The sequence below is a fragment of the Aegilops tauschii genome, chromosome 1, assembly GCF_002575655.3.
Source record: "Aegilops tauschii subsp. strangulata cultivar AL8/78 chromosome 1, Aet v6.0, whole genome shotgun sequence".
Taxonomy (NCBI): domain Eukaryota; kingdom Viridiplantae; phylum Streptophyta; class Magnoliopsida; order Poales; family Poaceae; genus Aegilops; species Aegilops tauschii.
In genome coordinates, this window is record NC_053035.3 from 355574345 (window position 1) to 355590152 (window position 15808).

Consider the following 15808-nt stretch of genomic DNA (forward strand, 5'->3'; position numbering starts at 1 on the left):
TTACATGATCAAGATTATGCTAGGTAGCATTCCATATCAAAAATTATTTTTTATCATTTACCTACTCGAGGATGGGCATGAATTAAGCTTGGGGATGCTGATACGTCTCCGTCGTATCTCTAACTTTTGATTGTTCCATGCCAATATTATACAACTTTCATATACTTTTGGCAACTTTTTATACTATTTTTTGGGATTAACATATTGATCCAGTGCCTAGTGCCAGTTCCTGTTTGTTGCATGTTTTATGTTTCGCAGAAACCCCATATCAAACGGAATCCAAACGGAATAAAAACGGACGGAGAATATTTTTGGAATATTTGGGAAATATGGGAGGAAGAATCAACGCGAGACGGTGCCCGAGGTGGCCACGAGGCAGGGGCGCGCCTGCCTCCCCTGGGCACACCCCTGACCCTCGTGGGCCCCACGTAAGGCGGTTGTTGCTCTTCTTTGGCCGCAAGAAAGCTAATTTTCAGAAGAAAAAAATCTTGGCGAAGGTTTCAATCCAATCAAAGTTACGGATCTCCGGATATATAAGAAATGGCGAAAGGGCAGAATACGAGAACGCGGAAACAGAGAGAGACAGAGAGACAGATCCAATCTCGGAGGGGCTCTCGCCCCTCCCATGCCATGGAGGCCAAGGACCAGAGGGGAAACCCTTCTCCCATCTAGGGAGGAGGTCAAGGAAGAAGAAGAAGAAGGGGGCCCCTCTCCCCCTCTCTTCCGGTGGCACCGGAACGCTGCCATGGCCATCATCATCATCACCGCGATCTTCACCAACACCTCCGCCATCTTCACCAACATCTCCATCACCTTCCCCCCTCTATCTACAGCGGTCCACTCTCCCGCAACCCGCTATAACCTCTACTTGAACATGGTGCTTTATGCTTCATATTATTATCCAATGATGTGTTGCTATCCTATGATGTCTGAGTAGATTTTCGTTGTCCTATCGGTGGTTGATGAATTGCTATGATTGATTTAATTTGCTTGTGGTTATGTTACTGTCCTTTGGTGCCCATCATATGAGCGCGCACGTGGATCACACCATAGGGTTAGTTGTATGTTGATAGGACTATGTATTGGAGGGCAAGAGTGACAGAAGCTTCTACCTAGCATAGAAATTGATTCATACGGGATTGAAGGGGGACCAATATATCTTAATGCTATGGTTGGGTTTTACCTTAATGAACGTTGGTAGTTGCGGACGCTTGCTAATAGTTCCAATCATAAGTGCATAGAATTCCAAGTCAGGGATGACATGCTAGCAGTGGCCTCTCCCACATAAAACTTGCTATCGGTGTAGTAAAGTAGTCAATTGCCTAGGGACAATTTCGCAACTCCTACCACCACTTTTCCACACTCGCTATACTAACTTTATTGTGTCTTTATCTAAACAACCCCTAGTTTTTATTTACGTGCTCTTTATATTCTTGCAAACCTATCCAACAACACCTACAAAGTACTTCTAGTTTTATACTTGTTCTAGGTAAAGCGAACGTCAAGCGTGCGTAGAGTTGTATCGGTGGTCGATAGAACTTGAGGGAATATTTGTTCTACCTTTAGCTCCTCGTTGGGTTCGACTCTCTTACTTATCGAAAGAGGCTACAATTGATCCACTATACTTGTGGGTTATCAAGAGTCAGCCAACTTGCTCTCTCTACGGTACTTTGCCTTTAGGTTTGTGACGTCTGCTGGTATGTACGGCATGCTACTCAGAGTCCCATTTTTGCTGTGGATGAGAGACAGTACCTGGACCATTCTTGATGGACCGACAGTACAATCATGTAGCAGCTTTATGAATTTCTTCTCAAGTGGGGTGAATCCTCTGTGGGCGGTCAGAAATTTTACCAGGTCAAACTTCTTTATGAGTTCGTGGTTGTGCTCGTCAAAATATTCAGTGACCACCCACCGTGCTCCATCTACATTCAGCTTACACCGGACAGGGCATTCCGTCTTGACAATGATACCTCTCTTTCGTTCCGGAACGACAGGCGCAACACCTTTACCCTTCTTGTTCCTTCATGCCTTGTAGCCCTCATCTCACCTCTGCTGTACTCGTTAGTTTTTTTAATTTTCCTATGGTATTCGGTGTTGACCGCAAACCCATGGAACTTTGCATATGTCTGGTAGAATTCCTTGGCATCTTCAAACGAATCAAACCTCTGCCCAACATATGGTGGCTTAGGTACCATGATTTCTGATTGCCCATCTTCTGCATCCCCTTGTGCTTCGTCATCAGTTTCATCATTCAGTTCAGTATCGGCGGCTGTTTCATCTGCTTGAGTGTTGCTTGTGCTGGTGTGCAAAGGTGTGCTTGTCGGCATTGCTGGAACGATTGCCATTTCTGACACTGACTCTACATTGTTTGTGGCATGATTGTTAGCTTGCTGGTGGAACGCTTCTTCCGTGCGCTCAGAGCTTCCTGCAGTAGATGTCCCCGTGCTGCTGTTGATTGTAGTTGAAGGTCCTGCAATAAAAAAAGGTACGAGCGTAAGTAGTTGCTTGAATGGCATGTCTATCATAACGGAATACAGCAACTGCATGTGATTTGGCATGAGATCATTCACACAACAAGCCGTGAATCTGCATATGGCCATGCATGGTAACTGTAGTTCTCCAGTCATGGCATCTACAATCCAACAAACATGGCAACTACTGTTGCCAAGACATGGCAACCAGCGTCTTTTAGCATCAAAACTTGCATTCTATAGCCATGGCATCTATAGTCCAACATACATGGCAACTACTGTTGCCAAGACATGGCAACCACTATCTTTTAGCATCAAAACTTGCATTCTAGATTCGAGCTCACTAGGCAAATGAGATCAACCATGAATGTTGCACACAATCATATAGCAATTGCCAAATCCTGAAGACAATAGATGACTCTTTGCACGCAACCACTTGGTAGCATTTTTTGTTTGTTTTCCACCACCACCGTTACAAATCTACTTTTTCCTCACATGTTATTCCCACAAAAGCAAATGCAACACTGTGTTCTGGTTCACATTTTTTTACCTTGTTGTGCCGCATGTGCTGATCTTATCTGGCCTGTCATTCCAATTTGATGCACTCTATCTGCAATAGCGATGTCCTGCAACTGTGAAGCTTGCCATGAGACGTTTGCCGATGTGGTTCTACCGTAACAACCTGTGATCATGTTAGCAGTTGGTCAATGCATGGCAACTGTAGTTTGTTCAACATGACACATGTAGCGGTGCATCCATGCCACACATGTTTGTCCACACGCGTCATCCACAATTGTTTAGACATTTGCAATCACATTTTATGACACATGGCAACTGCAGCTGTGCAGGCATGGCAACTGCAGCTGTTAGCTATGTTCCTTCTGCTAATTCACTGTCCACAACTTTACTTCATGGACTCACCTGTGTTCGACGTTGATGGCAAGTACATGTTTGCCGCCTGATGCCACGTGCTGCATGAAGGTCCTACATTTTTCCGACATAACTCGTGAGTCTTTTGCCATCCTTGCAAGTTTAATTTCATGTCGACACCATTATGTTTCTTTTTCGTATGCGTTACCTTGATTTGCCACATTAGCTACTTGAAGTTGGTTGCCCGTACATTTGTCATTGTTAGCGCCCTGTGACTGAACTTGCCACGGTGCCCCCCCAAATGTGGTTTGGTCATAAGAACCTGCGGAAAATGACATTGTAGGACATAAGTAGAATGACATCTTCATCGACGCGAACATGGCAACTGTTCTTTTTTTTAATCATGCATCGTACCGATGCCCGCGTACTGCTCTAGTAGTGGCAGCAACGGCCCTGCAGAAATGAGTTGATTGTACTCTACTGCATCCCAAGGGAGCGTTTCCGGCCTTTGAGAAAACCAAGGATCAGTGTCGTCTTCGTGATTCATTCTTCCGCTTTTTTTTTCCTGCCAGAGTGTTTTCAGTCACTGCATGAACAAGAATGCATCAACAAACTGCAAAATGCATTCTTGCTGTTTGCACGTAGAAGATTACACGGCAATCTTATCACATTTCCTGCGTAGGCAACCAACACATCATGGCAAGTATGACATGCACATTCATTCTCTTTTCTGAAATCTGGGTGCCAGCTATCATTTTGAAGTGATGGCAACAGCCAATAAAATAGGATGGCAAGCAACAAGATAACATGGTGGCAGCTAACGACAACGATAGGTGGCAACTGATGTTAGATACAAGTGGCAATTATTCTTCCTACCTCCCTCTGCCAAATTTCTCCTTTCCCTCCCTATTTTTAGTGATTCCTACGCATCCTTCATTACCAACTACTCGCACCAAAGCCAACCCAGAAGCTTAGCTCAACTCTAGCATAGTACATGGCAGATCTGGTGTATGTTGGTGGGCAAATGCGAATACATGCAAATCCGTGGGGTGTTTGCCCTGATAGTGTGGATCCAGTCGCCAACTTCGTGGGCAAATTTGCAATTTCAAATTTCTGGGCAGAAGAAGGACGAGAAACAGAAGGAGATCGGAGATCCACCTTTTTTTAGCTCGTCGTCATGGGAGGGCGGGGTTGGGGGCTGGGTAGGTGGGTGGTTAGCGGTGGGAAGGCGCTATGGATCTACTCTGGTTGCCATGGCAACCAGAGAAGGAAGGCGATGGAGGTAGGGGATCGAGAGGTAGGAGACGACGGCGGCGGGTTGGACTGAGGATCGAAAGGAGGCCGGGACGACTGGCGTGCTGGGTCGTGCGGGCAGCGCGGTCGTTTCCCCGGACGTGTGGGCGATGTTGCCACACATCGAGCGTGCGGGCTATGGCTGCGCGCGCCCGGACGCGGTCGTGCGGGCGGGTTCGTCTTCATGCCACACAGGGCGTGCGGCACAACCACCCGATACACCACACGTGTGGCAGTTATCAGCGTCCTAATCTTTTTTCTTGGCTTTGAAGGTCGCATACAACTTCGGATTGAGATGATCGAAAAAGAAAACCGAGGACGAATTTATGTGAACAAACTTGATAAAAATATTACAATGCTCAAGTTTTCCGCGCACACGTCTGCACCCCTCTTACATCCTGAAAGTTTTGGACGGAGTAAATTTCTTCGCGAATAACTCGTATGCCTTTGTAAATCCGGACAACGCGGGGTTGGAAGATCCTGACGGCTGGTACGAGCAGCCAGCGCCCATGGGGAGTGGAAGGCGGCGGTGACCGATGCGGGACGGCGGAAGCGATTATGCTCGTGGTTGCTGCCGGCGTGGAGCGGAGTGATTACTCTCGTGGCTGCTGCCGGCACGGCTGCTTTTCACCCCGGTAGACGACGAAGGGTGGCGTGAAGCACGAAGAGCTGCCCTTGTCCACACATGAGTGGCGGAGGGTGGCGCGGAATGCAAGTTCCTTGTCCAACGACACGGAGCTCGAGTCCTCCTCCGCAAGCGCTGCCTAGCCATTTGGGTCTGACTCGCTACCGGAGCCACGCTTGCTGCAGGCAGGGAAGGGGAAGGGGACAGACGGGAAGGGAGGGAGGCGAACAATGTATCGTTCGAGAGTGTTGACCGGGGTTTAAAGTTTGATCCGAGGTGGGGTATATGTGGGGATGAGACGGGCCATCGCGAGCCCCCCCCCCCCCCCCACATATGGGCCGGGTTTGAGAATGCCGGACAGCCAAAGTATAGGGCCGATTTGAGGGTCCGGTCGGCTATTTTTGTGACCGGGCAGTGACCGGCCGTCCGCCTGACGGCCTAAGGCCAACTCCACCGCACGATCCCAACACAGACGTCAGTTTTTGTCCATTTGGGGTGCGATTTGGCGGACGTCCGGAGGGCGAACAGGCGGACGCAAGCATCTGCGCTCAACGCGCAGGAGGCATCCCGACTGCAAACGGACGTGCCCCGCCCGCGCCGAGCTCCTCCGCCTTGCCGTCGCGCCCTGCCTCGCCGGAGCGCGCCCGCCCCGAGCTCCTGGGCCATCCCGCGCTTGTCAGAGCTCGCCCGCCCCGAGCCTCCCGGTAGCCCCGCGCTCGCCGGAGCACGCCTGCCCCGCCCCGAGCTCCCCACCCGCCGCAATGCCGCCAGAGCGTGCCGCCCCAAGATCCCCAGCACGTGCGCCGCCCCATGCCGTCCTCGACGTGCTCGCGCTCCTGCCGTGCTCGGCGCGCTGGCCTTCCTGGCCGCGCCCTACGCCAGGCTGCTCGCGCGGGAGGCCGCGGACCTGGTGCAGCAGTACCCGGAGGAGCCCTGGTCCACCGTGGAGCTGCTGCTGCACACGCACGCACTAACTAGCTCGTGTCCGCGCTCCCGAGCCCGGCCGCGCGCGTCGCTCGTGCACCTGCGCTCGCCGGGTCGCTCGGAACCGCGCGCTCGCTCGCGCCCGGCCCCGACTCGCTGCTGCATGGGCGCGGCTAGCTAGCACGCACGGGCTGGTTGGCTAGCTAGCTAGCAGTTGTGCACGCACGGGCGTGCTTAGTAGCTAGCTAGCTTGCTAGAGCCCAGCTGCTTCTGCTGCACTCGCGCACGACGGAGCCGCGCCGACGTAGCGAGGCGAGGGACGCGGGGAACGGGCCGGAGAAGCAATTCCCGGTGACATGCGCGGCGAGTGGGGAGGCGGAGGAACGACGGCGGCCCGTGCGGTGAGCGGGGAGGCGAAGGGACGGCGGCGGCCTGCGCAGGGAACGGGGAGGCGGAGGGACGGCAGCGCGCGGCGGCAGCCAGTGGGGCGAGCGGGATGTGCGTCACTGATTTGTGGGCCAGAGAGCGAACGAGAGGAACCAGCGACAGCGTCCGTTTCGTGTCCGTCCAACCGCATTTGTCGCGCAAATTTGGTCCAGGTTTGGAGCCGGGAGGATAAAAAGCGGACAACTTTGTCCGTTTGGCTACGCCCGCTGGGTCGTAGTTTACCTCAAACGGACGAAAGCGGACGATTTGGGTCGCGCGCTGGAGTTGGCCTAAGAAACGATAGTTGTACATGCTCTAAGGGCAACTCCAACGGGCCGACCCAAACGGACACCGATTTCATCTGCTTTTTGTCCGTTTGGGTCGCCCGTCCGCGCGTCCGTATCCGCTTTTTTATTTGGGTCTGCGAGTGCGCCCAATGGTAGCCAGACCCATTTTCGATATGTCCGCCCTGACATGTCCTCAAACACGTAGCAGGCAGTGCAGGAGAGCTCGCAGCGCGCGGGGAGGCCGACGGGCGAGCTCGAACCCCATGGCGGGGGCGGCACCGCGAGCACCACGAGCATGGCGCGGCGAGCGCGAGGCCAGGCGTGGCGTTGCCGGGCGCTGCCGGGCCGGGCGCGGCGAGGCCTGGCGCAGGGAGGACTTGCGGGAGATGATGAGGAGCCGCGGCTGGCGGCCCCGTCGTGGAACGCCACCACGCGGTCCAGGCGGAAGGCGTGGCAGAGCAGGCGCTTGAAGTCGCCCACGGTCTCGCCGCCCGAGCGCGTGCCGTCGATGCCCATGGGCCGGTGGAAGGTGGAGCTGATGACGATGCGCGAGAAGCAGTGCACCTCCTGGTCGTTGTCCACGTCGATGACGTCATAGTTGGAGAGCTGGCGGAAGAGCGGCGTGAACTTGTCCAACCACCAGTCCTTGATGTCCGTGAGCAGGAACTGCACCTCGCCGCCGAAGTGGTGGGTGCTGGTGAAGAGCGGCACCAGCACGTCGGTGTAGTCGTGGTACAGGTTGCCCGCGAAGCCGCCGCTGGAGAAGAGGAAGGCCGGGACGGAGTGGTTCCTGGTGCAGAGCGGCGGCACAGCGCTGTCGTTGGCGTCGCCGAAGGGGAGGAGCCAACCGGCCCACCGGCCGGCCGCCCACTGCGCTCCTCCGCCGCCACGGCCTGCACCACCGGCCGGCCGGCCGCCGTAGCCACCGCGTTCTTCTCGCGCCGCCCGCCGCGATCCTCTGCCGCCGTGGCCTGCATCTCGAGTCCTCGTGTGGCAGGAAGTGTGGGTCGCTGCCCAGTGGGTCCAGGCCGGACACGCGAGGGGAGGAGCGGACGAGAGCGAACGACAGGAGCGCCCAGTTTGGCCGCCGCGGACCCATTTGTTGCCCATTTTTGCGTCCAGTTTGGATCGGGACGGACACAAAACAGACAGCAGGCAGACGCTGTGTCCGTTTAGGTCGCCCCGTTGAGCCAACTTTTGTGTCCGGATGACCTAAACAGACGAAATGGGTCGCCCCATTGAAGTTGCTCTAAGCTGGTATTTTCCTTACTACATCTGATTTGCGAAACATGTCAGGCTTTTAGAGCTGAGGCAAAAAAAAATTTGGAAACCGAGAGAAAAGCTTCTCGTTCCTCCTGAGAAAAAAAGGGAAATACTAGAAAACACCAGTGCCACCGCGGTTTCAGGGCCAGAGATGCCCACGACCACCACGAGCAGCATGGTCCAGTTCGTTTCCGTGGCCCACCGCCCCACCCACTCTTTCACCACCGGACACCAGCGTCGATCGCCTCGCCGGCGTGCGCGAGCAAAAGCTGCCGCGCGGGCGCTCCCGCGTGGTGGAGCTGGGACGCCAAGCCTTTTCCGCTCGCGCGTTGCACCACCTTCGTAAACTGAGCTTCCACCCCCACCCACCCACCCATGGTTATCCTCGGCTCGCCGGTAAATTCCCCGGATGGACGGACGCCATTCTCCATGAAAACGACTCGCCGGCCGCACACAGTCTGCACATTTGCCCCCTAAACAAATCATTTTTAGTCAGTCAGAGACAGGCGACAAATGGGAAGTGGTGGCACGTCGATGCGTCAGGATAATGTGCACATGGGGACGAGCTTCCTTCACTCCCTGCCCTGCCTTGGATGCCGGATCTCGTCGATCCTCATCATCCATAAACAAAATGAGAATTTCGGCCATGCATGGACCCGTTCAACGAAACTACTACGACCAAATACAGTTCCAGGCCCACTAGCCCAGTGCAGTCCATTCCGGCGTCTCGCCACGAGGCCTAGCCGCCACGCCACTTCCCCGCCTCCCTCGTGCCGCGCTGTCCTCCTGTGCATGATCCCGACACCCCAACAGCGAGGGCACGCAGACGGTGCTATAAAGGCCACCCTTCCTCGCCGCTCCCGCCGTCTCACTCACGTCGCCGTCTCTGCCAGCCCTCAACATGGCGCGTTCCTCTCGTCTCGTCGCCTCCACCGCCACGGCTCTCTTCTTCCTCTTCCTGTCGGCGGCGTGCTCGTGCCGCGCGGCCGGCGACAGCCCGAGCGCCGTGGTGCTGCCGGTGAGGAAGGACAGCGCGACAGGGCAATACCTGACCGGCTTCCGGCAGCGCACGCCCCAGGTGCCGGTGACGGCCGTGCTCGACCTCGGTGGCGGCACGCTCTGGGTGGACTGCGACGCCGGGTACGTGTCCTCGTCCTACGCGCGCGTGCCGTGCGCGTCCAAGCTCTGCCGCCTCGCCAAGACGGGGGCCTGCGCCACCAGCTGCGTCGGCAAGCCGTCCCCGGGGTGCCTGAACGACACCTGCGGCGGGTTCCCGGAGAACACCGTCACGCGCGTCAGCACCGGCGGCAACCTCATCACCGACGTGCTGTCGGTGCCCACCACCTTCCGCCCGGCGCCGGGGCCGTTCGCCACCGCGCCGGCGTTTCTGTTCACTTGCGGAGCCACGTTCCTGACCGAGGGCCTCGCCGCCGGCGCCACCGGCATGGCGTCGCTCAGCCGCGCCCGCTTCGCGCTCCCTACGCAGCTCGCCGCCGCCTTCCGCTTCTCCCGCAAGTTCGCGCTCTGCCTCACGTCGACCTCGGCGGCCGGGGTCGTCGTCTTCGGCGACGCGCCCTACGCGTTCCAGCCCGGGGTGGACCTCTCGAAGTCGCTCCTGTACACCCCGCTGCTCGTCAACAACGTGAGTACCGCCGGCGTCTCCGGCGAGAAGGACAAGTCGAGCGAGTACTTCATCGGCGTGACGGCCATCAAGGTGAACGGGCGCGCCGTGCCGCTGAACGCCTCGCTGCTGACCATCGACAGGCAGGGCGGCGGCGGCACCAAGCTCAGCACGGTGGCGCCCTACACCGTGCTGGAGACCTCCATCCACAAGGCGGTCACGGACGCGTTCGCGGCGGAGACGGCCATGATCCCCCGCGTGCGGGCCGTGGCGCCGTTCAAGCTCTGCTACGACGGGAGCAAGGTGGGGAGCACGCGCGTGGGCCCGGCCGTGCCGACGGTGGAGCTGGTGCTGCAGAGCGAGGCCGCGTCGTGGGTGGTGTTCGGGGCCAACTCGATGGTGGCCGCCAAGGGCGGCGCGCTCTGCCTCGGCGTGGTGGACGGCGGCGCGGCCCCGCGGACGTCGGTGGTGGTCGGGGGCCACATGATGGAGGACAACCTGCTGGAGTTCGATCTGCAGCGGTCGCGGCTCGGGTTCAGCTCCTCCCTGCTCTTCCGGCAGACCACCTGCAACAACTTCCGCCTTGGGTAGAAACAAATGGCATCCGGATGCGGTTGCATCGAAATTTGCCCTTGGGTTTTGTTTTGGCTGTTTGAATAATCAACAGGAGATCCAACGATTTTCCTTCCTATCAGAGCAAGCGTTGTTTCTGCGTTTACATGTCGACCAGCAAAGCCCAGTTTCAGTTATGCACTCGTAGTAGCGACGCATAGCTGCTCGTCAGCTCAGAAGGTAACTGACTCGATGCACTCAAGCATAATGACCATGAAAATGGCAGGCATTGTGTAGATAGACCAGAAGTTTAATGAGCAATGCCCTTTGTCGATTTTTTTTATGAAATGAGCAGTGTCAATGTGCCACTACATAAGATCAAATGGATCAAATCAGGTTACATAATTTCAACAACATCGAATGTTCTCTACATTCATAAAGATCCCTGATGCACATTCACATATGCCAGGCCCGTGTTAGACCCGTGTTCTTGTAGGATACAACAGAAGGCCAAGTTTGGAGACTCAAAACTCTCTGATTCTTGCTCTATCCTGTCCTCGATCACGTACAACATTAACATACAGACCAAGATACTCGTTCGGCGATCCAGAACAAGAGAAGTTAGTGTCATGTCTGATAAGGTATGCAACAATTCCGGTTCTGGACCAGCTTACCCTTCTATATTTTCAACAGAACTGAAAGTCTGAAGTCTGAAGCAGTTGATACAATGCAAACTGAAAGGAAATCCATCAAGCTTCAAGGGCAAAGATCGTTGTTTCAGGAATAGGGATGTCACTCTAGAATAGACCTTGCCACAAATAGGGGTGTCCATGTTTCTCTAGGATAGACCTTACCATATGTAATATTCCTGGACGTGAACAGATCCGCATTTCTTAGACCAAATAGCAAGTTCATCCCACCCACATCTGGTGGTAAACATCAGCACTACATCTAGGGAGAGGAAATATCAAGTGCAAGTTCTCTAGTCTGGACAACACGACAGCATTATTTATTTGAAAGAACCGGAGACTTCAGATGACTAGTGGAAAGAGTAAGATGTGAGGATCAACACCGGGTTCGTTCCATTGTGATGTTTGTCATGCACCGAGTTATCGGAATAATCAATCTGAAAGCATAAACGGTTAAAAGAACTGGTTCAACATACTAGATATACCAGAAGTTTAATGACCATGAAATGAGCAATGCCATTACATAAGATCAAACGGATCAAAGCAGCTTACATTGTCTCAACAATATCGAATGTTCTGAACATCCATAAAGATCCCATGATGCACATCAACACATGCCAGATCATTGTTAGATCCGAGTTCTTGTAGGATACAACAGGCGGACGAGTTTGGAGACTCAAACTCTCTGATTCTTGATCTATCGTGCCCTTGACCAAGTAGAACATAATATACAGACCAAGATACTCATTCGGTGATCCGGAACAAGAGAAGTTAGTGTTGTGTCTTATAAGGTATGCAGTGATTCCGGTTTTGGACTAGCTTACCCTTGTATATTTTCCACAGAACTTGTTCTCTGCAGTCTGAAACAATTGATACAATGGAAACTGAAAGGAAATCCATCAAGAGCCTCAAGGGCAAAAGTCATTGTTTCAAGAACAGGGGTGTCTCTCCAGAATAAACCTTACCATAAATAGGGGTGTCTCTCTAGGATAGACCTTACCATATGTAATATTACTGTACGTGAACAGATCGACATTTTAGCAAGTTCATGATTCCACCCACATGATCCATTTTTACGCATCATTACAGGCTTGAACTTGCAAATGGCCGACCTACACACACCTCTGTTCGTACACATCAGCACTATATCTAGGGAGAGGAAATAACAAGTGCAAGTTCTCTACACTGGATAACACGGCGACATTTATTTATTTGAAAGAAGCAGAGACTTCATAGTTCATATGAGTAGTGGAAAGAGTAAGACGTAAAGATCAACACAGGGTTCGTTCCATTGTGATGTTTGTCATGCACAGAGTTATCGGGATAATCAATCTAAAAAGCACAAACGGTTAAAAGAACTGGTTGAACATACAAGATCAAGAAACTTCAATACTCCCTCCGATCCGAATTAATTGACGCAGCCTCTATACAACAACAAACCATCTACTATGTTTCTAGATTTTAATAGGCTGCAGGATGCAAAATCACAGATGTTAAACTACAAATGTAGTTGATACTCAGTAACATGGGCTACCAATAGGGCAAAACTGTCCTCGGAAGTACTGTTAGAATCATGAATCATGACTTGATCTTTAACATTGGCACTAGAAACATAAGCCTAATCTAGAATTATATCATTCTAGAAGACCAGCCTATTTGAATCCTTCAAATTTGATCTTACCCTGATATGCCTTAACAACATCTGGCACATCATCAGCATGCCTCAACACATACCTGGTCTCGAAATTCCTGGAACTGCCAAGCAATGCCTGAAGCAATTTGATATCTCTCCGAATCCTCCCCTCCCTCATCAACACAGTCAGCACGGCGCACCTCGGCAGGATGCACTTCTCCAAGCTATAGCCTAGAACTACAGGCCGCGCAATTACATCACTTATTCCAAGCTTCAGCTCGTCCAGCAGGAATCGGACCTTCTTTTTTATGCTCTCATCGGTGAAAAGGAAAATGGTGGGCTGCGTCTTGAAGGCCTGCAGCAACTCACCCTCTGACAGCCCGAAGCTCTGGTAAAATGCCATTTTCCGCAGCCATGAGTCCCTCTTAACACCGGACATCGCACGGAAGCAGTAGAGGAAGCGTGGGTCCAAGACGGACATGCCCATCGCCTTGAGTTCCTCAAAGATTTCGCTGATGCGATCCGGTGACGACAAGAGCACGCCCAACCGGATGACGAGTAGCTTCGAAATGTCGGCCTCTGTGAGGCCGCCGCGGCGGAGAGCTTCCACGGCGGGGCGCATGTTGTTATCGAGGTCCACAGCAAGGCCGCGGGGGACGCGGTGAAAAGCGCGGCGGAGGTCGTCGTCGCTGCCGATGATCCCGCGGAGGAACTGGATGGCGGGGACGAGGTGCTTGTCGAGGCTGCGTGCGAGCAGCAAAGGCTCAGTTGCGAGCTTGTGGGTCTCGAAGCCTAGGGAGGCGAAAAAGTCGAGCTTGGGGCGGAGGATCCGCTCGGGGTCAGCGACGAGGATAACCGGGGCGCTGCGCAAGGTCCGGACGATGTCCGCGTCGGTGAAACCGTAGATCTTGAGGAGGGCGCGCACAGCGTCGGCCTTGTCGGTGGAGCGGATGCGGAGGTGTTGAGCGGTGGTGGCCGCGCCAGCGGCGGCGGGGGAGAGGCCGCACGAGATGAGGTAGGAAACGGTGTCGGGGCAGGGCTCCGAGCTCGGGACTTCGGCGACGGCGGGCGAGGTGTAGCAGTGGGCGAGAGGAATGGTGCCAGGGATGAATTCGAGGAGGTTTGTGCCGCCGCCGCCGCCAGCGATTTGATGGATTCGGAGGGCGAGCCGCCGCCGGCAGATGGAGGCGAACATGATGGAATGATGGATGGGGCGGACTAGTGTGGGAGGGGCGGCCTCCGGGGGAGATACCTTCAAAAAAAACAAGGGGGCCGGATACCTTCGCGGATTTGGAAAAAAGTTTACCAAAATGCCACATATCAATTCGGCCCCGCGGCTCCGCGACCGGCGACGGCCGACGAGCGCCACCAGGTTCCTTCACCACTGCCCCATGCCGCTCCTTTCTCTCGCTCTGCTCGCCATCCCCATCTCATCTCTCCTCTCGACCACTATGCAGAATGACGCCTCCGCCGCCGTCCATCATCGGAAATGCTGCCTCCGACAAGCCATCCTCAGGATCCCACCATTCCCGAACTGATCTGCAAGTCCTACCGCACACACGGGAAGGGGGTGTGGCGGTGGCGGACATGGCCATTGGCGACCTCCACATTCTCTCGCGTCCGCTCCCGTTTAAGGCCCAGTTCGTCCCCAAGGCGCTCCGCTTCCACCGCAACCTCGCCGCCACCGGGAAGGCCCATTTTGAGACGCAGCGCAAACCGTCGTCGGTGGATCCCTTCCCCATTGCGCCAATGAGACAGTGATATTGCCTCTTCTCCGGTGTGTGTGTGTGTGTGTGTGTGTGGGGGGGGGGGGGGGGGGGGGGGGGGGGGGTGAGGACAGTGGCTTTGATTTTTAGGAATGACTTTTTTTATTGTTGCTGCTATTCTTTTTGTAATTGTGCGGTAGCATAGCAAATTATCATCTATAGGAATGGTATATTTACATTATACATATCATATTTTAGTTGTGTTGTCATGACAAATTAACTTTCCATTAGTTTAGTCGATGTTTTTGCCATGGCAAATTTATAATGTTACTATGGCAAAATTAACTTTTTGCCATGGCAAATTCTTTGTTCATAATTTGTTCTTTTTTACACACACTGCGAATTTCTCATACAAACATGGAAATTCTAATCAAAATACCATGGCAAAAGTGCAATGTTTTGTTTTCCTTCGCTAATTTTGCAAAGTTCATGGCAACTTCCATCTTTGTCCTTGTTCATAAACAATTGCAATTGCTCTATATGACTTTTCATGTGATTTGTCGTGGCACTTTTTTTTTATCTAAACACATGGCAGGCATGTTCAAAAACATGGCAAAATTATAGATGTTCACGAACATGGCAACTTAACATGTTCAAAAACATGACAAACTTACCATGGCAACTTCGCCATGTTAAAAAACATGGCAATGTTATAGATGTTCAAAAACATGGCAACTTAATATGTTCAAAAAACATGGCAAACTTAAGATGTTTTTGGCAAATGTATTAACGGGGCATGGAAAAAATGCTTTTATTCATAGCCAAAAGTGGGATTTTTCTACATTTTCTTTGCCATGACAACTTTACTTTCAATGAAATGGAAAATTTTACTTTATTTTTTTGACATGGAAAATTTATTGTATAGAGCATGGCAATTTTGATTTAAATATGAAGGCAAATTTACATTTTACAGAACATGACAAATTTTAATATTTAGCATGGCAAATATACTTTTGTAGCCATAGCAATTTTAATTTTATTTCTATGGAAAAATTACTCTATTTTTTGCCATGGCAAATTTTAATCCATTTTTGCCATGGAAAAATGTACTCCATTTTTTTGCCATGGCATACTTTTAATGACATGGCAATCTTTTTGATATTAATTTGTAGATAAAAATTCTTTTTTCTATTGCAACATGAGAAAATTTACTTTCTTTGAGACCATGGGAATTTAACTCCTTGGAGCATAGCATTTGTAGTTTATGTATCATGGTACACTATCTTTCTCTTGCAAAAAAATGACAAAAGAATTATAATACAATACAACAATTTTTTTAATATGCATGGTAATTTTTGTTCATGTACTAAAAATACCCCCAACAAGTTCTAGTTCATCAAACATATCATGACAAAGTGTGTCTCATACATTGTAGCATAATTTGAAAC

At 52.4% G+C, this 15808-nt stretch overlaps 2 protein-coding genes across 2 annotated transcripts; one reads left to right on the forward strand and one right to left on the reverse strand.

The window, feature by feature from the left end:
* Positions 1-8928: 8928 nt before the first annotated feature.
* Positions 8929-10498, forward strand: LOC109774071 (probable aspartic proteinase GIP2). The gene has a single exon (XM_020332789.4). The coding sequence runs from the start codon at positions 9061-9063 to the stop codon at positions 10369-10371; it is 1311 nt and encodes a 436-aa protein (XP_020188378.1). The 5' UTR covers positions 8929-9060; the 3' UTR covers positions 10372-10498.
* A 1709-nt stretch (positions 10499-12207) lies between these two features.
* On the reverse strand, positions 12208-14413 carry LOC109774070 (transcription termination factor MTERF15, mitochondrial-like). Its single transcript, XM_020332786.4, has one exon. The coding sequence runs from the start codon at positions 13847-13849 to the stop codon at positions 12674-12676; it is 1176 nt and encodes a 391-aa protein (XP_020188375.1). The 5' UTR covers positions 13850-14413; the 3' UTR covers positions 12208-12673.
* Between the last annotated feature and the right edge of the window lie 1395 nt (positions 14414-15808).

Coding starts and splice junctions, on each gene's coding strand:
- LOC109774071 (XM_020332789.4), top strand. CDS start 9,061: ATGGCGCGTTCCTCTCGTCTCGTCGCCTCCACCGCCACGGCTCTCTTC.
- LOC109774070 (XM_020332786.4), bottom strand. CDS start 13,849: ATGTTCGCCTCCATCTGCCGGCGGCGGCTCGCCCTCCGAATCCATCAA.